The following is a 23,970-nucleotide window of genomic DNA, read 5'->3' as shown; positions in this document are numbered from 1 at the left end:
TCTGATATGAAAATAAGTGATTGCCATATAATTTTTCCAATTTGTTGAATTGCTTAATAATTTATAGGAGATGGCATTCAAGTACATTAGGATGGTATATCTAATAAGATCAAATAATCAACATTTTACTACTTATGGAAATGAACCATAAAGCCTAATTGAAATTAACCCTGTAGAGGTCTCCAGGAACTGAACTAAAAGCCTGCAAACGTTAATAACATATTATCTCTCATTCCCAGTCCTTAAAGTATGCCTTACATCCTATAGAAAAATCCTGGCTCATTTTCAAGGTTCTTGATTCAATTAAATTGGAGGTTTCCATGAGGAATAGTTATTGCCATTACAGCCTTATGAGCTCTGCTTACAACCCAGAACAAAAGTTTAAAATCAAAGGAAATCATCTTGTCAAAATAGCAGTGATAAACTTAACAGAAGCTGAACTTCAGTTGCTCTGCTGTGCCTTCGTATTCGTTATGATATTGTCTGAACTTAGAGAGATATTTCCGTGCTTGTAATTAGCTTTCTTATCACTTATTCCCTACATAATTAACAGAATGGTGTTGTTAGATGGATTCAGTCAGACAAGGAGCTTCTCTGTTAATTTACTCAGTACAAGGGAATCTCAACAGAAATTGTTTTTATTTTCAATTTATAGCACCATGGCCGACGTTGTGTTTTACAGAAGCCCACAGCATTCTTTCAGATATACAAATGGACCCAACAGATATTAAAACCTGCGACTGTGCATGAACCCAGCGGTATGTAATCATTCTTAAGTCCATATGGATATACCATTTAACACTAGCTTAAGTGTGAAGCACAGAAGCACCCTCAGGGTGGAGTAATGACAGGTTGGAGTTGGTCATTAGTTTAAGCAACAGAAATGCGTTGATTAAACTGATGTAGATTTGCCTGTTTAGTGAATAGCTCCTTCAAAGGTTAGTTCATTGGTTGAGTTGTGTCTCTATCCTGGCAAATCTTGGCAGCAACACATCATGTCCATTGACAACCTGAAAATCTGCTTCTGCAGATCTTGCCTCACCTCTTTTTCTCAGTGAAATGCATATTATGGGACTGGAAAAGACTGTGGCAAGGCATCAACCTCAGTCCAATCTGCTATACTCAGAAATTACCTTGATTGTTTAAGTGACTAATTCTCATTTGATCCCTGTAGGTGTGATTGTTGCTCGGAGTTTTCAGGGCTGTCCCACCACGCAGCAGCCTGCATTCTCAGCTAACTCCATATCATAGAAAATCTGTTCCCATGAGCTCAGCAAATGTTTGCATGGTGGAGTGGTATGGATTGTAAGCCAAGAGCAATATGGGGAAGGGAGCAGCACTGAGCCATGAAGAAACGCAAAGTACTCCATGTACGAGAGCCAACACAGCTGCTGGAACCATAAGGTACTGTTCAGTTTAAGATCATTGTGTTATGATATCATTTGAATAATTTCTTGTTTTTTGCCTGTCTATTTGGCTGAGGATGGGGAAAGAAAGGAGAGGAATTCAGAAAGGGAATCATATCCACTCTTTGGTAACTTTTTATTTTGTTTTGAAACCGGATTTTTATACTTTAATCTTCTCTCTAAACATTTTTCTCTTGAACCATCTCTGGAAGAAAAATAATTCCCTTGTTAGAAAAATGGATGGGTGTTTTATTTAGTGCAAATGGCAAGTTAGAATGTTCCCCTTGGTTAAGCATGATATTCCACCAGATTAACCTCAGAAAGCATATACCATTTAAAAGAGCAAGAGGATTTTCTAAATGACATTGTCAACGTTTCCAAGTAAAAAAATGTCTTTAGTAAGAGAGTAATATATTATTATAAGAATGATGGTTTCTTCTATATTGAGACAGACAGTAACTATAATCCGGAAGAAGAAAGAAAAAAGGCTTCAATACACATTTAGTGAATAATAAATCTGCAGGTGAACTTCTTATTGATAATTGATGATTTTTTCTTAGCTGAGACCATTGCTGCCACAAAAACTTAAAATGGAATATTATACTCTTGGAGTTTTCACATTTATTTCACCCATAAATCTCAGCAGACTGTTGTTCACACTGCCACTACTCAGGTATTTCTGATGCCAAAAGCCTGAGTGATATCATCTATTGTATTTTGCAGATTGTTGGCTGAGGTTGTGGATTTTATTGCCTCTGCCCTTCCTAGTTATTAAAGTCTTATAATTTCTGTTAGATTTCCTTCAGATGTATCGTAACAGGAATGCAACAAAAAGGTAATCATGTTGACCCATAAGACTTACCCAGATCCTCAGTACTGAGCTGTAAGGTGATTTTACATGAATCATTGTGCCCGGAACAGGTAATGGGCACAGTGCTCAGGATGGTCAAAACGTGCTCCTTGCCATCTTCTGCAATTTGTAACGATTCTGGTAAAAACTGAAAATAAGGAGATCATTTTTAGATCCTTTGGACAGATTTAGGAAGGCGATGCTGATATTTATGAAATTTTGAAGGTTTTTAATCGTGGGCCAAGATAATCGCTTTTAAAATAACAATAATCTCCATGATAACAATAATCTTCATAACAATCAATCATCTTTAACTTTCCAAAGGTAAAATTGTTGGTAAAATATTTTAATGCTCCTTGAAATTAAAAAAAATATATAAAATAATCTTTCTGTTTATCATATGTAGTGTCTAATTATTTCTCATTTCCTCATTTCAAAGCAGGGTTATATTAAGGCTGAAAATAGTGTACTACCATAGAATTTGTTCACATTTAACATACTTGGTTGACAGGAGCTCCCATTGCAGTGCGCTGAGAGAAATACCTGCAGTATTCATAGCCTGAAGTGCAGCATTACCTCTTTATTATGCACTCTGTAGTTGTACTCTGTCCCAAGTGCAAAGTGAGTGCATTTTTCACCCAATTCCTCTTCCCTGCTACGGCAGGAAGAAGGATTTCTCCGTACATGATGTATTACAGCTTCTGTGTACTGGGAGAGGAGCTCGGGCTGGGTGGTTCCTGCATGTCTGTTCTCCTGGGGCAGGAGCAGAAGCAGCAGTTGTGCCCAGGCAGAAATGAGGGTTCCTGTTCCCTGGGAAATTTGGATATTGACAAAAAAACCCTGCAACTGTTCATAGAATCAAGAGTCATGGAACTGTTTGAGTTGGAAGGGACTTTTAAACACCATCTGATCCAACTTCCCTGCAATGAACAGGGACACCTACAGCTCCATCCGATGCTCAGAGCCCTGCTTAGCCTGACTTTGAGTGTCTCAAGGATGAGGTATCCACCACCTCTCTTGGTAACCTGTTCCAGTGCCTCACGGCCTTTAACTATTCTTCCAGCATTACACTGAACAGGCTTCCAGATTTTTCTAGATCCCATTCCCATAGAGTTCAAGTTAGGATATTCAAATATCCAATTCTCCAGTACTGCCGGACTGACAGTCCCATCCTTGGGCAGGATCAGACCCAGACCTTGTGCTGAGTGTGACTTACCCTCAGCAATATGTTCTTTATAGTGCCAGTAGATAAAAAGCCATATCTTCATTCATTTTGCTCTGATTTAGTTGGAATAGAAGTCTGCAATTTGTAGGTGTGGCTACGATTTATACATAACCACAGAGTACTTTGGGATGTGTTTACTAGCAGACGTAGTTGTGCACATTCTTTATGCTGCATTAGTGCCAACACCTGCATGCTCCTCTGATGAGTGCTCCAGGGCGTTTTGCAAACAGACTGAAAGCCACATAGTTTATTACAACCTTTTCTCAAAGTGAATGTAAAAGCAACACTGCTTATGGCCTGTGTTTCTGTGCCCTGTTTTCCAGAGCGTGTCAGATAATATATAAATATTCCCCAGGGGTGTGCTGGAGAAGTCACTGAACCAGAGGCAACAGCATTACCTTAATCCCAGCGTAGAAACCTTTGCTCTGCTCAGGCAATGACCGCTGCTCAGGACCGTCCCTCTCAAATGCAGTGACAGTGCAGAAGACCTGTAGTAAAAAAACAGTGTCAATAGTGTGAGTGTGTGCTTTTGTTGAGCAGATTTTTTTGTCTGTAACAAGCAAAGAAACATAGCTTCCATCTCAGCAATTAATAACACTTAATACTGAAATACGATTTCTTTTTCAGTTACCCAAGCACCTTACTAGGGTTTTAATATTAACTCATTTTAATTAGGGAGAGTTGCACTGTTTGTGGGTGGTTTGTGGTCAAATTTAGGACGTCGGCCCTTGAGATCACAGAATCATAGAGTTGTTTGAGTTGGAAGGGTTTCTTAAAGGTGATCTAGTCCTACTGCTCTGCAATGAACAGGGACGCCCACAGCTCCATCACATGCTCAGAGCCTCATCCAGCCTGACCTTGAGTGTCTGCAGGGATGGGACATCCACTACTTCTATAGGCAACCTATTCCACTATTTCCGCTACCCTTATTGTGAGAAACTCCTTCCTTATATCCAGTCTAAATCTTCCATTTCAGTTTGAAACTCTTTCCACTTGTCTTATCACAACAGACCCTGCTAAAGAGTCTCTCCTCTTCCTTCTTACAGCCCTGCTTTAGATACCGAAAGGCTGCTATCTGGTCTCCCCAGATCCTTCTCTTCTCCATGCTATTCAGCTGAACAGCCCCAGCTCTCTCAGCCTGTCCTCGCAGAGAAAGTGTTCCATCCCTTGGATTCCAGGCTTCAGCCTACCTGCTGTTTTTAAATGTTTGGTTTTTTTTGTTTAAATTTAAATTACTTTGACGGTCATCCAGATGCAAGAACAATGTCAGCAATAGAGGTTACTTCTTTCTTATTGCCATAAAAGAAAAGATGATGCAGGTGTACCTGCAAGGTTTATAGTGTAAAAATAATAATTTCTCCCAAACAACGACAAAAGCAATGCCACCAAACACAATGTGCTGTGCCATGCCATTTATGTCTGATTCCTAGCACAGTCACGCAACCTTTATCTCTGCTGAGCCCATGCACCATCTGCCATCTTAATGTTTCATTGCTTTCACGAAACCCAAACTGCTAACATCATTTCTAGGATCATAAGATTAAACTACAGAATTTTTCTTTAAAGCAAACTTACAGCGGGCTCTGAAACTGTAGCTCTCATTTTTTGGGGCCCTTTTTTTTATTCTTGGAAGTGGAATAAGAGCTTGTGTCACAGTAAATCAATTCCAAATGGTCAGATAGCATATTTACAGTTGCTGTCTTTCTGAAGCCTCGAGTGACCCATGAAGAAGCAGCAGACTGATGTGATTCACTTTCTGTAGTGAAGAGCTCGCTTGGACAGATTCTAAGGCTCTTCATGTTTCTCACTGGCCATCTCAGGCACTACTTTCATGGCTGGAGCTAGCAAAACCAATGCAAAGCCAAAACATTTGCAGGTTCATGTGACAGACTCTTTAGCAGGGTCTGTTGTGATAGGAAATGGGGAAATGGTTTCAAAATAAAAGAGGGGAGATTTAGATGGGATATAAGGAAACAGTTTTTTATATTCAGGGTGGCGAGGCACTGACACAGGTTGTTCAGAGAGGTGGAGGATATCTCATCCCTGGAGGCACTCAAGATCAGACTGGATGGGGCTCTGAGCACCTGATGGAGCTATGGGTGTCCCTGTTCATTGCAGGGGAGTAGAAGTCGAACACTTTTAAGGATCCCTTCCAACCTTAATGATTCAATGATTCTGTGATCCTGTGGACAGGGGCTGCCCACTGCTCTGGAGTATTTCCTTCTCTGTTGATAAAATCCCTCTTTGTTACCTCAAAGTTATGGTTCTCCTCCAATGCTGTGTTTGTGCTTTTCTGCTTTTTACCCAGAATGGAGTCACTTTGTTGCACACACAGCGGTGCTGGTGAGGGGCATCTTCCAGAAACCCCTGGGCAATGGGTAGACCCAGCCCCATTCCCTGCACATAGCTGTGTATTCTCACATTGTAGAAGAGAGGCGTGTCTTACTGATAAAAAACCTGAATCAAGAATAGCTTCGTAAAGATGTGCTGAGATATTATTAGTCTGTCAGCTCGTTCTAGCTCTACTTACAGCACCTCTGGAAGTGAGCAGAGCTTACCTAACTCGCAGTGTACAGACACCCATCATGAGCTACATTTCATTCCTGTCTCTCTGTCACAGCTCTGCTTGTACTGCCTTTACCTCGTGAGGTGCTCAACCAAGCCATGTTCGTTGGCTACAGGTTGACAGTTTGTCACATCATTATTATGATAGTCACTGCAAGTGGTTTTTTTTGCCTTCAGCTAAACACTCATTGTCCTTCAGTTCAGTAATCAGCTTCTTTCTCCTTTTTCCCTTCTCCATCTACGAATGCTGCTGTTTTAAAGCAAAGAGATTAAAGCAGCACTGTCAGCCATATGCTGATGGCCATGACATGTTAGGCAGTGGCTTTCCACAAACTCATCAGATCAAATATCAAATAATATGAGTTTAAGGGTGCCCTCAGATGGGATAACCTGATCCCTACCAGCTGTGGGCTGCTCCTTCTCTGTGCATTTTCCTATAGGGCAGAAAACTACTTATAGGCACAAATTCCTGCTAGAAAAATGCCCTAGTAGATAAGAAATGTCTTATTTCCTGTGTTTTGAAGCAGGTTTATGCCTTTAAGTGGACTCAGGTTTCTTCCCACTTCACACTGAATCCTGTGAGCTGCTTACTCAGTGAGAAGCAGAGTTCAACCATCGATTTGGTGAAGGTTGTGTAGCTCTGGGAAATGATTTGGGAGAGTATTTTAATTCTGGGAGCTGTCACCAACTTTGGCAAATTTCCCCTTAAAAACTTGCACATCATCATCCTTTTTTTCAAAGCTTCTCAAGTCTAAATTTCTCCCAAATCTGTCCTTTTTACTCATTTCAAACAGGAAAAGACCCTAACATTCCATTCTTTTCCACATCTCTAATTAGTTCTAAATGCATTGCAGGAATCATCTATGGAAGCCTGAACATGCAGTGAGAGAATCCCAGGACCATGACAATTGTCCCCAAAATGAGTAGATCTGCCAGTTTGGAGTACTGGGAGTGGATGGAAGCAGGTTTCTGACCCAGATATCCAGTCCTGTGAGAGATGGGGGAACTGATGGTTCTCAGGTCAGTAATTAATGCTGGCCACCTGTAGAGAGCTCTGTTCTCAACATGAGGGATGAGCAGTTGGGATATCTGTGCCCACTGACTTAATGTCTGCGTGCTGTGGGTACAGTACAGAAGAATGCATAAATTTTCTCTATTAATTCCCAAACTGGAGCTGCGCAGCCCATGTCAAAAGACAGGCAAGGGGCTGCAAGGTAGAGCCTCTCATGCACACTGAGAGCTTGCAAGAGAAGGATTGGCAGGAAATTGATTTTGACAGGTGAAAGATGTCTGGTGATGGCTCAAAAGACCTCCAGATGTCCTATTCTGCTCAGTTTAACACCAATGGGCCGGGGCTGGAGGAGTGGTTCTATAGGGAGCAGCTGTGCTTCAGAGCTTGTGAGAGGAGAAAGGAGGAGCAGAGCTGAAGGTAAGTGGGGAGGTAGTGAAGTAGCTCCTGAGAAGTTCCCCTTGTTACTGCTTCTCCCTCATTCCAAGCCCACCTGGAGCTCTGTTTCTGTGGAGATGCTCTTCACGCTCTGCCTGAAGTTTCAGAAGCTAGTTTTAAGAGGAAGCATTACCTACAAAAAGGTGGTTTTCCCTATTTCTATTGTTGCGCCGAGTCTAATGGCTGGGATGGGTTTCACATTTAAGCACTGAGAAAATTCACTCCTTTTTATCTCAAGTGTGAAAATGAGCTTCGTTATGTATCAAGATACTTGTTTATGGTCTTTTGGATTTATTTATTTTTGTTGTGTTGTGGTGTCCTACAAAATGCCCAGTCTGTTAAGTAAATGTTTAAGTAAAACACTTTCTTTTTATGATGCCTATCATAATTTCTTGCCATTCTGGAGGTTTTCAAGAAGCCTGTTGATGTGTCACTGAGGAACATGATTAGTGGGCATTTTGGGGATGGTCACTAGTTGGACTAGATGATCTTAGAGGTCTTTCCAACCTTAATGGCTATATGATAGTTTATGTATGGTGACAATTGCTCCTCATTGTGTGAACTTTGAGGTTGCCGCACTGAGCAAAACTGCACAGTTTTCTTCTAAACACCCTTAGCATAACTCATTACTCACAGCGTGCTGCTATAATTTGTAGGTGGCTGTGCCTCAAGGAATTAAATGACCTCTCTCACCATCGCATAAATAAGGCTTCAGAATGCCAGGATTTTTGTATCCCACGGAGTAGGCTTCTTTCAGAGCTCAAATATAGACAGCGGTGTGTTATAGATTTATTTAAAGCACCAATAGTTTCATGACTATTATGCTGCCAACATTACTGTCTGAAATAACAAAATTGGAGCCAAAAGATGGAGGAGAAATGCACACCTGACAGCCATTAAAAGATAACTGGCTGTTTAGTCAATACAAGTTCAGAGATGTTGGCTGGTAAATCTCTACTCCTCTCTAAGGTTTGACTGAGTATTAAAATATATTGATAATATATGACTAACCCATTACCTGGGGACTTTCTGATAGATAAAATATAACTTGGATATAAATCATTGTGGAAGTAATTAAACAGAAAATTAAATGAAAAATTCTTCCACTTGCATCTTGTTTGCAACATCCTAGGCCCAAACCACATCTGAGCAGCTTAGTTTAGTTTTCAAGGTCTGTATCTCCCTGTGGTGGCATTACCATTCCTTCATGGTAGCATATCAATGCTTGTGGAGTTGCTTCAGGTTTACACCTCTAGAAGTGAAAGGAGCATCCACCCCTTTGTGACTGTTATCAGAAACCCTGGGTGGGATGGCAAATGTGTACTTTCCTAAAACCCCTGCTATGTAAAACTGAATTCCCAGCTTCAGCTGGGGCTTTGTTGTTTGGCTTTCAACAATGATGATTCATGGCTAATTGTAATCAAGAAGGCCAAAAAGTCTGTTTAAAAAGAATAAATAGATAAAAATTCTAGCAAGGAAAAGAACGTTTTAGCCTCACCAAACCAGCTAAATTAAACATGGCTTTCAGCAGAATACAAGAAGGGTTTGCAGAAAACTTAATATAATAAAAATGGTCTTATAAGGATTTGGTGATGAAACTAGTTAGTAGAACTATATTTTCACTGAATCCCTCGGGACTGTTAAATCTAGATTTGAAGTGATTACACGTGAAATTGCTTTGATGAAAATATCTCTTTGTAACACAAACTTGTCTTGAAAACTGGCATAATTTTCTGCATTGTGTTGTATTATAAGTGAGGGCTGCATCCGTCAGATTCTGAACTCAGGAGGCATAATTATGAGGAGGAATAAGAGAAAAACCTATCTAGATTGTGCCATGGTTATAAATGATTCATCTCTTCATGAACTGCAAAAAGCTTATTCCCGTCTCTTAACTATCTCAAAGAGGAGCTGTGAAATGTCAAGACTATTTCCAACCTACTTTTAACACAAGGCCATTATCCATGTTTATTCTTTCAGTTCATTGTAGCATCACTAATGGCTCTCTGCCTGTAAAAGTTATGAACCTAATTTAACTTTAAAAGTCTTTTTTAGTACCATGAAAGGCCGTGAATTCATACACAAGTCAATTTTTTCTATGTCTTGTATTGGCTTCAGCTTTGTTGCTGTTGACGCTAGATCTGTGTTGCTATGTAAGCCATCAAACACACTTCTTAAAGATTGTTTTATAATGAATTCTATCTTTCAGCATACTACTGAACCACAAATTTGGAATCAGAGAGGCAGAACACCATGAAAAAGACCATAAAAGTAAACCTAGCTCTATTTTAAAATGTATTATCTTTCTCTTCTGTGGGAAGATGCTATTGTGTCTCTGGCCCACAAGTATAAAAATTACTGAGTGCATATAACTGCATCTGTCTCTACTGTAGATTCTTGCTGCTGCACAGTACAACAAACAGCAAGATAGAACTGTCTCAGGCACATGTTTCTATTACTTGTACCAGCTTTATGGTGTTCAGGCTGTAATGGATGTGTAACGTTGCCATTAGAAAACAGTAAAATGGACTGCTTCCACGAACACCATGCAATCCAAAGTAATGTTACATGTCCCAAATCTGGTAACAGCTAAATAAGCCTGTTTGAAACCAGGCTTTCATTTTGATATATTTTTTTTCCACTTTAGATGCAAATGTAACGAGCGAGGAGCAGCCCTAGAGTACACCCAGAGGAGCTTTCAGATGGGATTTGACCCTACTGAGTACCGGACCACGCATTGCTGCATTACTGTGTCTCCCAGCTGGAGATGTCCACTGCTTATGTCCAGGTAGGAACACATCTGCAGGGTGGTGTCCTGATGGATCTGCTCCTGCCTGCCCGGGGCAACCAGACGTGACCAGAGCACCACGTAGCGCAGCCCCCAGCCATGTGAGCTGTAGGCACATTTCAGGTGAGCGCGACCTCGCACGAGTGTGGGAGTTATCACTGGCTGCAAAGTCAGGCTTGGGAGTTTTTCTGAAAGGCAAAGCAGAAGGATTTGGGAGACAACGTTTTTAATGTTCACTCAACAGGAAGGTTTCAATGTAACTGAATGTGGGAGAAATGTCACATTTATATTCTTGTGATTTGGTTATTAACTATGTAAGCAAAACACTGTATTTCATATGAAGTGCAGAAGTAGCTATTTCGTTACTGAATGCCCATTGCTATAATGTTAGACTTGGAATATTGTGTTTTTCATTTTGCATTCAGAACAGCGTTATTGAAATGAAGCATATGGGTTAATACAAATTAATTATTCCAGCAAAGGCTGCCAGCTTTGCATTCCCAGAAGCAGAACCTTCTGACCCGAGTCTTGCAGTAAGTTACAGGGGAGGTATGAGAACAAATGATGTTGCAGAAGTGAACTCGAATAGCATCCAGCTCATATCACCATGCTGTGAGGATCCTTCCCAGGCTGTGCTGGGACATTCCTAGGATGAGATTGCTCAGTATAGTCTCACTCTGCCCAGAATAATTCTACTGCTCTAAAAATACAGCCTATTTCTATAGGCTTCAATAAAGAATGAACTCTGAAAGTTTTCTTCCTCTTAAGGAGAAACAAAAAGATGTTTAATACCGTAGGGCAATGTTCTGTTATCTCTGGAGACTTGGACTCAAAGGGAACAAGAATCTGGTGCAGAGGCTTTGAAAGGATATTTTAAGAAACTTTTTTGAAGGAGTATAGAGAATATTATGGAAGCCTAAGGCAGTAAGGCACGAGGCAGAATGAAGAACTGATATGTTAACACTTGTCCAGTGCTTAGTGGATTTCAGACAGTGTGTCAACATCCCTTCAGAACTTCAGCTTTGGGTGCTTTCCATCCATTGCATGTTATTGCGAAAGCATCCTTAAATCAAGAAATTAAAGAATTACTGAAATATATGTGGGGGGTGGAAAGCTTCAACACCAGTGGTAGAAAGTCACTGCTTTGGGATAGAGGGGAAAGGAAAAACGTTCTTTATTTTCTTTTTATGGAAAATGCAGGTGGATTAATGTTATTGAATACATGTGGTTTGGCAGAAAGGACAAAACTAATCACTGAAATCGTATTGGTAGAAAGTCTTCAAGTGTGGGAGAAAGCTCAGCTTCTTCAACCAAAAGCTTACTGAAAAGTGAAGGTTTTCAGGTTAAAAAAAACCATTTCTGAGAAAGAATCATGAAAATTAAAGAGCAGCTTCATTTACTCTAATGCCTGTTTTTGTTTTAAATAGTAAATTAATCTCACTTTCTTTAAGCCTTTTTGGTTCCTTTGTCTTCTTTTCTCCACGTGAGAATGTTAAAATATTGGTAAAGATAAGAACATCATTTTCTCTCCCTTTAAAAATTTATTTCAACTTGCATTTTTTTTTTTCTAATTGAAAGGTGATAACCCTATTTTCACAATGTGTCATGTCTGTGTCCAGAAATGCTGAAAGGAAATTACAATGGTAATTTTTCCTCTTTGAGGAAGAACCATCTTTTCTGACTAAATCTATATGCACCTGAACATGCTCTGAAGTTCAGAAGGCTTAACAGAGTGAGCAATTGCTTTCTGCTATTTCCTTTGTTTCCTAGTTACCGAACAGAGGTTAGATCCCTTGTAGTAGGATGAAAATTATTTCTGATGAGAATAATTACATATATGTCATGAAAAAGATTTTTATCAGAATTTTTTTTCCCTCTTAGTTTCAGAATTATCTTTCTGGGTGATACCGGGTTACTTAAGATAAGAACAAACCTTAGAAACAGTATTCTGCGTACAGTCCCTTTTTATAACCAAGATGCTTCCGCTCACTGGCTGTGCATCTTTAAGCCAAAATGGAGTACAATACAGTAGGAAAGGTAACAAGTGATCTGTAACCACGTAAGCTCTTCAGTAATACAAACCAACTTCCATTGTGTGCTGGTAATAATACCTGTACCTTGGGAGCACCTTGGAGTGCGGCTCATTTATTTTCTACGTGTTCTGCATCTTTCTGGGAGTGATCCTTGACTGCAAGGTCACTGAGATGCGTACTACAATACCAGGACCTTTGAACAGCAGCAAGTGTAACAGAGACAGTCTTACTGATGAATACTTCATTGATCCTCACCTTCTGCACAGTAGCCCATGCATCCTTGAGTCGGCTGCAAGAGATAAACAAAGAACTCGATGCAGTTCCTGACAGTGATGGGTATCCGGAACAAGCAGCAGTCCTTCGTGCCCCCAAGGACCTGCCAGGTAGCACAGGCTGTCAGGTGCTTGCTTTCACCCGGAGCAGGCAGGGATTCAGACTTCAGTGACAGCCACACCGGAGCTTGTGTTCCACATTTGTTCATCTGAGGATGTGCACAAAAGAAAGAGTTTATTGGAAGGTGGTAGGACTCAATGGAGAGCCACCAAGGACTGTGATAGCAGGAGTCCACAGTGCTCAGGGCATTCCAGCCAATGCTTTAGAATCTTAGAATCGTGATGGTTGGAAGAGACCTCAAGTCCAACCCACCCCCACCATGCCCTCTAAACCTGTCCTTCAGTGCTGTACCTCCTCATTTCTTGAATATCTCCGGGACTGGTGCCTCCACTGTTTCTCTTGGTATCTTGTATCTCTTTGAGAACTATTTCTTCTTAATATCCAAACCTGAACATTCTCTGCAGCAACTTAAGGCTGTTACCTCCTGTTCTGAGAGACCTTACTCCAGATCAGCCCAGCTGCAGCTGCTGTTGCCTTGACAGCTCTTTCCCTACCTCTCAGGATGGCCTAGGCATGTCTTTCAGGCTAACCCTCTTTCTTGTTTTTGAAGGGAAACAGATACAAGTTATATACGAATTGGTCAAATGTTCTGGGGTTTCGTACCTTCAATTCTCTATATACAAACAGATTCAATCAAATCCACAGATTAGGTCCCAGAAGTCACTGAGTACTGCAACCAACCACATGGGAAAGGGCTGATCCTAAAATACTTAAGACTATGGCATTTTGGGTCATGGCTAGGAGAAGTTGCACCAAATGTGCCTTTCTCATCTTACAGAAATATGTTCAGGCATCTCAGATCTGATGCGGGTTAAAGATGCGTGATTACCCAAAGCTGTCTTTAATTTTACTACTTCAACAAGGAGTTTAGGCAAAATCCTCACCGGATAAAATATTCACAGTTAATCGTAATGGTAACTTGTTACTCTGTGCTGTTACCCATCATTCTCCAGTATGCAAAGCAGAGTGATATTTGAGTTAAGGTTTGCAAATTAAAACCAAGCACCAGCAATAATCAATTCTCATATATTAGTCACATTCCACAGAGAGTGTCTGCTGCAGCCGCTTTGCATTTCCTCAGCCCGCGGTGGGGAACAACGCTATATCTAATTGTTCAGCTTCAGCAACATGCTCCCTCCTGCTGTGGACATTTGGCTACACATCACATTGGGGAACTATCGTTTTTTTCTTATTGGCCCAGCCAGCTTTGCTGCCACAGTTTTAAAGATGATTTTGGTTTTTTAAATTATGATAACTGTGGGAGTGGTTGAAGTAAAAAGACCAGAAAGCAAGCTCTTCCACCTGTTCATTTCTATCTTGACCCATGTAAGTGACTTCAACGTGTAGGTAGACATGGTGCCTCAGTTTCCCTGCCAGCTGCTTGACCTTGGACAAACCCCTTGCTGTTGATGTGCCTTTGTTCCTTATCTCTAAAACAGTGGTATAAGAGATTGTTGGAATGCTGATAGTGCTTCCCTGCAGCAGTACTGAAAAGACAAATTCATTAACGAGACTCATATATCTATAGCACTGCAGGCCATGTAGATAAATAGGCAGATGCGAGTGCATTCTGGCTGCAAAATGCGATCTGTACCTAAAAGTGGGTCTGCCTCCCCTTTTAACACACAAGAAAAGGAAAAATAAACCAAAACAAACAAACAAAAACCACTGAAATCAGAAGGCAGTGATTTTCTCCCTCTGTATTTTATCCTTGCCATAAGTCTGTGAGCTGTTTCAGTGCTTGAGAAAGTATGGATTAGCCCTGCTGGAGCCAGCCCCCAGCATTGTGTGCAAGCACTCCGATAAACCCCTGCTGTGATCCACAGCACCCTGGCTTTGTTCTGGTGAATCTCATGCTGAAACCATTCAAGTGAAATTGTTTATTATGTAATATGCACAAATTACAAGATATGACGAACCCTTTTGACTGACTTTGTAACCAGGAAATGCAGACTGTGAGAAAACAGTTATTGGAACAAATTTTATGATGCAGTGGCCAACAAAGAATTTTGGTCTAAATCAAGAATTTGTGTTTTCCTGGCAGCTTTATGAGACCAGCAAGTTTGCTTTCTGCTTTGAGATACACGCTGTCTACTTTAGTTGGGCAAGTTGCCCCATGCTGGCCAAAAGGATTTGCTATGCAAGGCCTCTGTGAACTAGGAAACGGAGCTGGGAAGAGAAGGGCAATTGTATATTCATGTATTCAATGAGCAGCACAGATAAGAACAAAATAAAACAAAGGAAAAATGGGAAAAATGTCTAGGAGGAGAGATTTCAAAGAGCCAAAATGTTCAGGTTCCAGCTGTGGCATAATTAGCAGTAAATGTTGAAGCAGTCATTTGGGAGAGTAAACAGAAAATTGAATACAGAGGTAGCAAAAGATTGGCATTTAAGGCAAAGCATTTACTTGCAATAACTACAGTCATTGCTGCTCTAAGAATAGAAAAAAGCCGTGGGAATCTCACACCATAATTCAGTAGCACTTCTGAAATGAAGAATGAGAATTGTGCAGCTGCCTCCACGCCAGAGCAGACTCCAAAAGTTTTCTGCAGACAGGAGTTTGTCTGCTGAGGAGTCAATGGTGAGAATCAGACCATGGGTTTGCTGCAGTTATCTAGGCAATCTGCATCATTTACAGCACACGACAGCACTAGTGCTGTGGCAGGGAAATTATCAGCTTTTCTCCCTTGAAATGCAGCTATGCAGCAGGAAGAAAGCTAAGCTACGGTAGAGCAATGCTGCCCAAAGTTTGTCCTTTATTTGAATCCATTTGTAGGTCTACAAGTACGTAGTCTGTAAATTTTCTTATATGGTTTGGAGGATGGTGAATCTTAATGGATGCTTGATTGAAATTCCATATAGTGGATAAGGTACATTTGAGCACTTCATTTGATGTGTTTACTTGGACTTGCGCTTTGCCCACGTAATGGTAAGTTAGTGACATAAACTGTATTGTTATTAATGCTAAATCTAGGTCATTTGCTGCATCTGTATTTAGGAGCTCAATGACACAGCTAAGACAAAAGAGAGCTTCTCTAGCACACATAAAAAGCCATTTTTATGCCATTGCTTATGTTTTTTGAGTGCTCAGTGTACTTCTGTACATTATCCGGTAGTAGTTAAGCGCTGGTTTTGATCTTCAAAGAGTTCTATAAACATGCCCTAATTAACGTTCACAACACCTTTTTGTGGCAGGTAAGCATTCATTAGGTATTTTTGCTTCACAATTAGGCACCTGCTAATCTTTTAAATAATTTGGTTCACAAAACCTAAATGAAAAAATCAAATTTGTTTCCTGTTGCCAATGATGATGGGACAAACCGTTACTGCGTAATCCAATGATGTCTCCTTCCATTTAGTTGGAGTTTGGACAACCAACTAGTTTGATTGATGGAACTCTCGGAGGTTCTTTATAATTGCACAAAGAAATCAAGCTTGATTGTTCTTGTCACTTGGGTATTGCACTGAAATTATGCTGTTAAAAATAAGTAGCACCATATGTGAGAAATGCATTGTTGTAGTTAGCAGGATAGGAGGCTTTTTGCTATATTGTTGGTTGACTGCTAAAGCATTGTGATTTTGCATCTGTTATCCACTCAAAAACTTTACTTTGCCTCAGTTGTTGTTTTTTCTTCAGTTTCTTTGTAGTAAGTTAAAGTAAATAAGATTATTTTTTTTTTTCTTGAAGTCTGGGGCTGAATGCCACAGAAATTGGTTTACGTCAGGAATATCTGTAGCAGCAATTAAGCCACTGTGTGTCTTGTGTTTCCTTTAAGTACTTGCTTCTGAACAATAGAGACTGTAATTGCAATTTGTCTACAGAATGCTTTTTGCATGTCAGAAAAACAAACTAGAAAAACAAAACCTCATCATACCTACCATTATGATGTTGAAGTATTCATGTAATACTTACAAGAAAGAGAACTGCAGATGAAAACATGAAATAGTACCTTGATAGCGTTAGTTGCTTTTAAGTTCGTAAAAAAATGTAAAATGAAGTAGGAATGGATTTAGAGCAAAATAAAAACTGAAACAGAATAAAAAAATAATAGCATACAGTTGAAATATTTTATTTTGATTGTGATTATAAAATGTTCTACATCAGGTTAAGTAGAGGAGGAAATTACACTGAACATGGAAAAAGAAATCTTCTCCAGGTGCTACAATATCAGGCATCATAAGCAAGTTATGTTTGGCATACTTAAAGCGTCCTTCTTTGATACACCAAAGATTAGTGTATGAGCCTACGTTATGGCCTGTATTTATGTGTATAAAAGTGAATTCATATTGTTACAAATGCAGCTGTTGGGCAAACACCAGCCCTGAAAGCACTACATATGGGTAGGTATTGTTACTGGGCATTTCCAAAATGGTGTCATAGAATGGGACATCTGCAGTTCTGCTGTAGATATCCTTGCTGGAGCACCATAGGTATTAAAAATCTCCATTTCAGAGGACAGAGAGCTACTGATAGTTGTTCTAGTGGTGAGCTTGGATTTAATCCCTTTCTTTTCAACCTAACATTTTCTGTTTACAATTGATTACCCAGAGCTGGAAATATTAGCATTGCTTTGAGAAGTAATGAATCCAACTCATGCATGCAGTACCAGGAGTATTATTGCTGGCTCCTGAACCAATTACTATTTGCATAATCAAATTCTTAATTGACATTTTTTCCTTAAGGTTGCAATGAAATCTATGTTTTTTTCTTTTTCACCCTTGTGTAAACAAGAGGAAGGAAGGTACAGCTGTATTTCTGGGTTTGCTGTGAGTTGTGGGCCAGACTTGCAAGGCCTGCCTGCTGTTAGCTTGGCATGGAGTTTGGATTTGCATTAAGGTAGCAAGGTGTGCTGCTCCTCTGTGATCCACAGAGTGATCTCTTATCTGAAGGTTGTTTTCTCTCTCCTTTCTTTGTAGTATTCATTCCTTTCATAGGGCATGCCCATCTGTACCTGTAAATCTATGACTGCATGCAGATGTATGTGCACACTCTATATTACCTCTATTCAGAAGCTTGTTTCTGTGCCTGATGTCATTTTTTCCCCTCATATTGGTTGTTAAATACATCTCTGTATTTTTTAACATATTGTCTCCGAACATCATATTGCTACTATCCTGAAACGCAGTAGGGGCTTATCTACCCAATCTTCCTTTTGTGGTTTTTATTTATTTATTTATTTATTTATTTATTTTTTCCATTTTACAGTGGGTTTGGCAATTGTTTTAAAAACAGTTAATTGTTTTTGAACAGTAGGCCATAGCTTTGATACCTGGAGATACAAAATACACAAGTCTGTGTTGCTTTTTTGCTACTATTTGTTGTTGGATGGGGAAGTGGCCATGGCCAAGATTGCAATCTCAGGACCTAGTAATTGCTGTGCCTTCTTTGGGAGCGCAGGGGGAAAGGCAATGAAGAACTAGGAGTTGGACTTGATGATCTTTATGGGTCCCTTCCAACTTGGGATATTTTATCATTCCGTGATTCTATGAAATCAAAGATGGAAGATCAGGATCTTTCTCTACTCCCCCAGGATAATTCAGCAGACAAAGCCAAAGTTTGAAATCGATTGGAATCTGAAGTTTTTCCCCAGTTGAAGAAGAAATGCTTAAGGACAGCACTTAGATTCCAGGGATGGAGAATTCTGGAATACAATTGATATTTTCATACTATTTGACAAAAATAACCTTTTTTTTCCCTGCCTTTTCCATTTGCTTTTCACTTGCTTGTTTAATTACTGGGTGAGAAGGTGCTTCTTAAGAGTGGTTTTCCTTGCTTCCATTTGTGACTTGCTTCTGCTTTCTGTGGTTACTCAGCAATATTGAGATACCTTCTTTTCTTGTAGAGCTTCTCTGTGGCAAGATTCAGGTTCTGTGGTTGTAACCTCCTGTGTGCCCATCCATCATGAGATGTTTCTCCTCCTGCAGTCATCTCTTAGTCAGGACAGGACTTCTAAATCTCTGATATCATTTAAATCCAACTTGAGCTCAGTTGGGTGACAAAGATCCTTACCTACCATGCCTTTGAATTAAGAAGTTAATCTTACCTATTGATAACCAGCTAATTGCATACAGCTAGTATCAGCAGAATAACACCAGACACATATTTTACAAGGTTTTGGAGTAATGTACTTTTTAGCTTCCAAGCTCTACTGTCAGGCTTTACTTGGTGCCTTTTCACTTCTGTCTGTTGAGGATTTTGTCTTTGATTCGTTTAATTAAAATCAGCTCACTCCAGCCAGAGACTAGAATGCCCAATAATAACTGCTTATTAGGGAGTGGAAGCTGTGCAGTTATTAATTTAAATTATTTTGTTCCAGAGGTTTTTGCTCAAATTAAATGGAAAACCAAATTAAACAATGATTTAATTAAGTGAAAGTGATGGAACATAGAGGCAGACTTAGAAGGTGAAGATCTGAAAGAAGCATATTCTTCCAATCGTGACATCTAACAGATGTAATCCTTCAACAGCAAAACAGAGATTTACTGTCATTTGGAGGATAATGAAGAAACCAATGGTAAGAATTATGTTACAAGATAAAGAACTAAACCAATGAATATAGCTCTACAAACCTGAATAAAAAACTCCATAGAAGAGATTAGAAGAAACAAAGAATACATTGTCAGAAATAAATGCCAGGCAGTTGAGAATTGCTACATACTGAAAAATGCTGAAATGCAATGACAAATTAAATAATCTTATAGAATGTGTACACACTTATAGAACTATTCTTTAAAAATAAACCAGACAGTGCATTGGGATATTATTTCAAGGATAACGGCCATTAAATGACTATTTCAATAATAATCATGTCAATTTGTTCACATTAATTAGATTTATGGATTGTATATGCAGAGAGCTAGAAATCCCACACAAGCAACAAATGTCTATTAACGTTTCATTTCATGTTAGATTATGAAGATATACATGTTCTGACAAGAGTTCACAGGTCTGTTTCATATGGATGTGAAGTACTACTTGTTAATTTCATTTCTCCTGCAGGGTTCACATCACCTAAAGTTAAACTTCCTGACACTCTAGATTGAATATATCATCTGTAAAGTCACTTACAGTTATTAGTTTATTGTTTTCTGACTAGTATTGTTGAATAGTTTGTTTGAAATTGTTCTAATCTCCTGCAACTGGGCTGTGTGATATGGTAACAGCTTTGCTTAGTGTCTCAGAGCAGTAACGATTGATTGCAAGTTAAGCATTACTGTCCTACATATTAAATGCACATAAAAACAGAAAAGAACTGTCTTTTTTTCAGAGTAGTGAGACATGAAAGAGTTTTTCCCATTACCTCCCACTCATCCCCATTGCACTCTACGGTCTATGAGGGTATAGAGCTGGCTGGAAAGGAAAAGGATTCATTCATGTTCACCAGGGTTATTGCATAATTTTTACTGACTTCAATGCATCTCGTTGGCATTTCCGCAGGCTTGTTGTTGATTATGAACCGGTACCATCCTGGTGGCAGTGAGTGGTCACACACCAGGTCCTGAGAAGACTTTCGCTGCAGCTCCAGTGAGTCAAACCTGGTGCTGCGGTATGGGCTGCGGAGGATGCGATGTCCAGCTGGGGAGCACTCGGGAGCTGAAAGGTAAGAAAGAACAGATTAAAGAAGGCAGTCAGTTGGATTCTGGCAATAACCACTAAAAATCACTTGAGTGTATCCACGGTCTAGTATTAGATATGGAGATTGGTGGCCCGGCATGAGGCAAGGGGGGTTGGAGCTTGATGATCCTTGAGGTCCCTTCCAACCCAAGCCGTTCTGTGATTCTATGATGCTTTTGTTCATGGTTTGGCTATCAAGGTAAAGAGCGGGAAATGATGAAATTTAGTATTTCACCATATAAAATTAGAAGGTTTTATTGATGGAAATCACTATCACCAGCAATGTTCTCTTGTAGCCTGGAAGGCCAACTGTGCCCCAGGCTGCATCAAAATAGGGGTGGCAGTCATGCAAGGGATTTGACTGTCTCCTTCTGATGTTCCTTCCAACCCAAATCATTCTATGATTCATGTACTTTAAAACACGTGTTTATAAAAATAATGAAAACAAGAAATGCTAAAAGGAGAAAAGCCAACAGTGTGTTTTTTAGAAATAAGCTTGAGTCAGTCTTGCAGCTATTGCAACCACAGGTCAGACTCACCCGAGGCAGATACCCATAAAAGCCAGGCACATCACAGCTCCTGTGTGTGCATGACTAAGTTTGACTCTAAACTGCTGCCCCTCAGTGTATGTTTGTTTACATTCCCACTCTGTTTATTTTCATGTGTCTCATGATTCAGTGCAGAATATTCAGTATTTTCCTGTCACCTCGTAAAAGGAAGCCTTCCAGTCATTTATTTATTTTTTTTAGAAGTTGTTTGTTAGCAAAAGCTGATCGTGTAGAAAAACAAAGCCTTTTCTTGGTTAGCAACCATTTGTTCCTTTCCTGCAAAGCCCTCTGTGGCTGTGTCAGCACTGCAGAGTGGGGCACAAGAGGAGGACGAGGCGGAGTTGGGCTGCTCTGCACATCAGCAACAGAAGGCTCAGCTCGTTTCTTGCTGAAGTCATCTTTAATTGCTAACAGTGATGTAGATGGTAGAGAGCTCATCACAGAGGCTGCATGACTTGGTTTCGAGAGCAAGCTTAGCAGTTAGCAAAATTACCCCTTTGCACTGTAAATAGAGCATATTTCTGTGACACCACGGGCAGAGAATGAGACCCTTCCCCATAATATCATTTTTCAAATGCTGCTTTTTTGAATGATCACTCTACTTTTATGCTACGCCAGTGGCACTCTGAAACAGATTTATCATTTTCAATTTATTGACAAGATACTGAGAAGGTCAAAGTCAATCCATTTCTGGCACTGTTTTTAAAGATAATTTTTATTGTGCCAAAGGCAAAGCAATGGTATACAAGACAAATGGGGACAAAATGTAGCATAACAGAGCCTTCACTGCACATTTCACAGAATTTAACTGTCAGAACTGCAGTGCAATTCCCATGCAAAATTCCTCTGAATTAATACAATTGCCTTTTTAAATAGAAATAGTAAATAGTGACTCAAACTTCTATATGAGTAAGAGCCATTTTAGAAAGAAAGCACTTGGAAATTCTGCACCAGTTAGATCTGGGATCTGATCCCTTCCCTCAGATGTCCTCTTTGGGGATCTGCATCCAGCAGCGGGGACCAATTTGCCAAGTCCCAGCCCAAGGAAGTGACATTGCAGCAGACCAACAATGTCATAAAAGAGAAAAGTTTACCTTATTAAAAACCTTTAAAAAAGGCAGCCTCCCCCCCACCCCCTCCCACACACACACACATACACACACAGCCTTATTCAACATCACTCACAGCTTTAGGAGTGTTAATTGGAACAGGGCTTTGGCTTGTGGTGCTGATTGCTTGCTCTAAGTTCCTTCATTCAGAACAAGAAACAAAAGCATCTAAAAGTGAATGGTATTTAAATATGGCTCTACACACAGTCTTGGCACAGGGATCCTGTGAGACCCTTGTAATGTAATTAATAACATTCAGTTTCTCAATAACAGTAGTATCAAAAACTCCATTTACATGTAATTAATAACCTTCTGCTCAACCGTATTAGTAATAATCCAAATTCACACAACAGATTGTGGCCCAACTAATGATTAAGTGCTCTGTCTAAACAATGCAAATATATTAGGCATCGAGACACAGCTAATTATTTTCATCCTTCCCATAGTTTTGTTTGCAGTAGTTTAGAAAACACTACTTTGCAAATTAGCATTAGAAGTGTTTAGTGCTGGAGATGGGACATGCAAAGGGCATGGAGGGAGTTGGAATAGCAAAACACAACCCAATCCCAGTTATGTGAAATGGGGGAGGAAGGTAAGGCTAGGGAGGAGAGGGGTGTTCACTCATTAAACTTAGCAGTATTTGAAACAGCAACTGTGTGTTCACCCCTGAAGAGTGTATTTATGAAATCCTTGAGCAGGAGAGTACTTTAACCAATGTTTGCCCAGGTTTTGCAGCAAGCCCTCAGCAGGACAACCCCTTAATTATTGAGCTCCTCATGAATATGCTTCTTATTGCAGCCATATGACAATCACAGTAAAGTTTAACATGCAGGTCATGACATAATTCTATGATTCTATAAGAGAATTGTACCACCTGAAGCCAGACTATAGCACGAAAATGTTATTTAAAGAAAACCCAGAAAGAAACGGTGGAGCCCTGTAGGTGGCTCACACATGGGATGCCTGTCCATGCCTCTTGAAGCCACACAGTGACCAGATGGAGCTTTCTGGTCATATTCATTCATACCAGGTGCAGATGTCAAGTTTGGGTACAGTGATGAAATGCTCAATAACACAGTTGTACCTCCTGCTGTGGGGGTTAATAACAGTCCGTGTCCGTGTCTTGTATGGAGTTGCTCTTTTTCTCCCGTGTGTATAGGTTAGATTGTCTCTAAAAGGAGATGTTTATTTCTTTACATATGAGAAAGCTATGCATGTAATCTGCTTTAGCCTCCTGCAAGGAGCTGCTTCTGGTGCCAGTCCTCCATATCATCTGAGAAACAGCTCTGATGTATTTGCTTCACTCAACTTCAGCAAGCAGCTTCTTGCTGCAAAGAAATACTCAGCAGCTCTGACGCACTCAGAGCAAACAAAACCAATTACAGTTGCAGCTGCTAAATGAAAACAGCATTTGTGTATCTGTGGTGGAACAATACAGGTTTGCTTGGAAACTCTGTCACCCCATTGGCATGGGGAAAGCTGCCATCAGTGCTGCAGAGGTTGAGATTCACATGATGTTAATGTGAGGGATGTTGTTCTATGCAATTGAACAGTGAACAGTGGCTGTGGGCTGGCCAGTGAAAGGAGAGCTGCCTGCAGAAGGCAGAAGCGTTTGGAAAATGGTCAGAGAGTGAATTTCTGCTGTGGTGTTCCATGCATGAAATCATAGAATGGCTTGGGTTGGAAGGAAGGGGCCTCAAAGATCATCTAGTTCCAAGCCCATCCATGGTGGGTGCCATTTTGGGTCACCCAGTGTTGCACTTCTTGGGCAGTGATGCTGGTGGAACAGATCATAGAATCATGGAACCACTGAGGTTGGATAAGACCTCTAAAATCACTAAGTCCATTCACCTACCCATACCCACCATACCTGCTGAGCACTTCCCTCAGTGCCACATCTCCACGTTTCCTGAACATCTCCAGGGATGGTGATTTAACCACCTCCCTGCGTGCTAATGCTTCTGTGGGTACAGCCAGACACCCACTCATTC

At 40.2% G+C, this 23,970-nt stretch overlaps 1 protein-coding gene across 1 annotated transcript in view; it reads right to left on the bottom strand.

Annotated features, from left to right (window-relative positions):
- The window catches only part of LOC140254805 (von Willebrand factor D and EGF domain-containing protein-like), a 158,901-nt gene that overhangs the window by 102,509 nt on the left and 32,422 nt on the right, over positions 1-23,970 (bottom strand). The window contains exons 2-6 of the mRNA XM_072341846.1: positions 20,117-20,301; positions 12,570-12,795; positions 10,243-10,469; positions 3,880-3,969; positions 2,269-2,404 (exon numbers count right to left, since the gene is read on the bottom strand). Of these exons, the coding sequence (XP_072197947.1) occupies positions 2,269-2,404; positions 3,880-3,969; positions 10,243-10,469; positions 12,570-12,795; positions 20,117-20,301 (864 nt within the window). The remainder of the gene's footprint in view (positions 1-2,268; positions 2,405-3,879; positions 3,970-10,242; positions 10,470-12,569; positions 12,796-20,116; positions 20,302-23,970) is intronic.

The sequence above is a fragment of the Excalfactoria chinensis genome, chromosome 7 (assembly GCF_039878825.1).
Source record: "Excalfactoria chinensis isolate bCotChi1 chromosome 7, bCotChi1.hap2, whole genome shotgun sequence".
Classification (NCBI taxonomy): Eukaryota; Metazoa; Chordata; class Aves; order Galliformes; family Phasianidae; genus Excalfactoria; species Excalfactoria chinensis.
The sequence above is the reverse complement of the archived record's forward strand: the minus strand, read 5'-3'. Positions and strand labels throughout refer to the sequence as shown.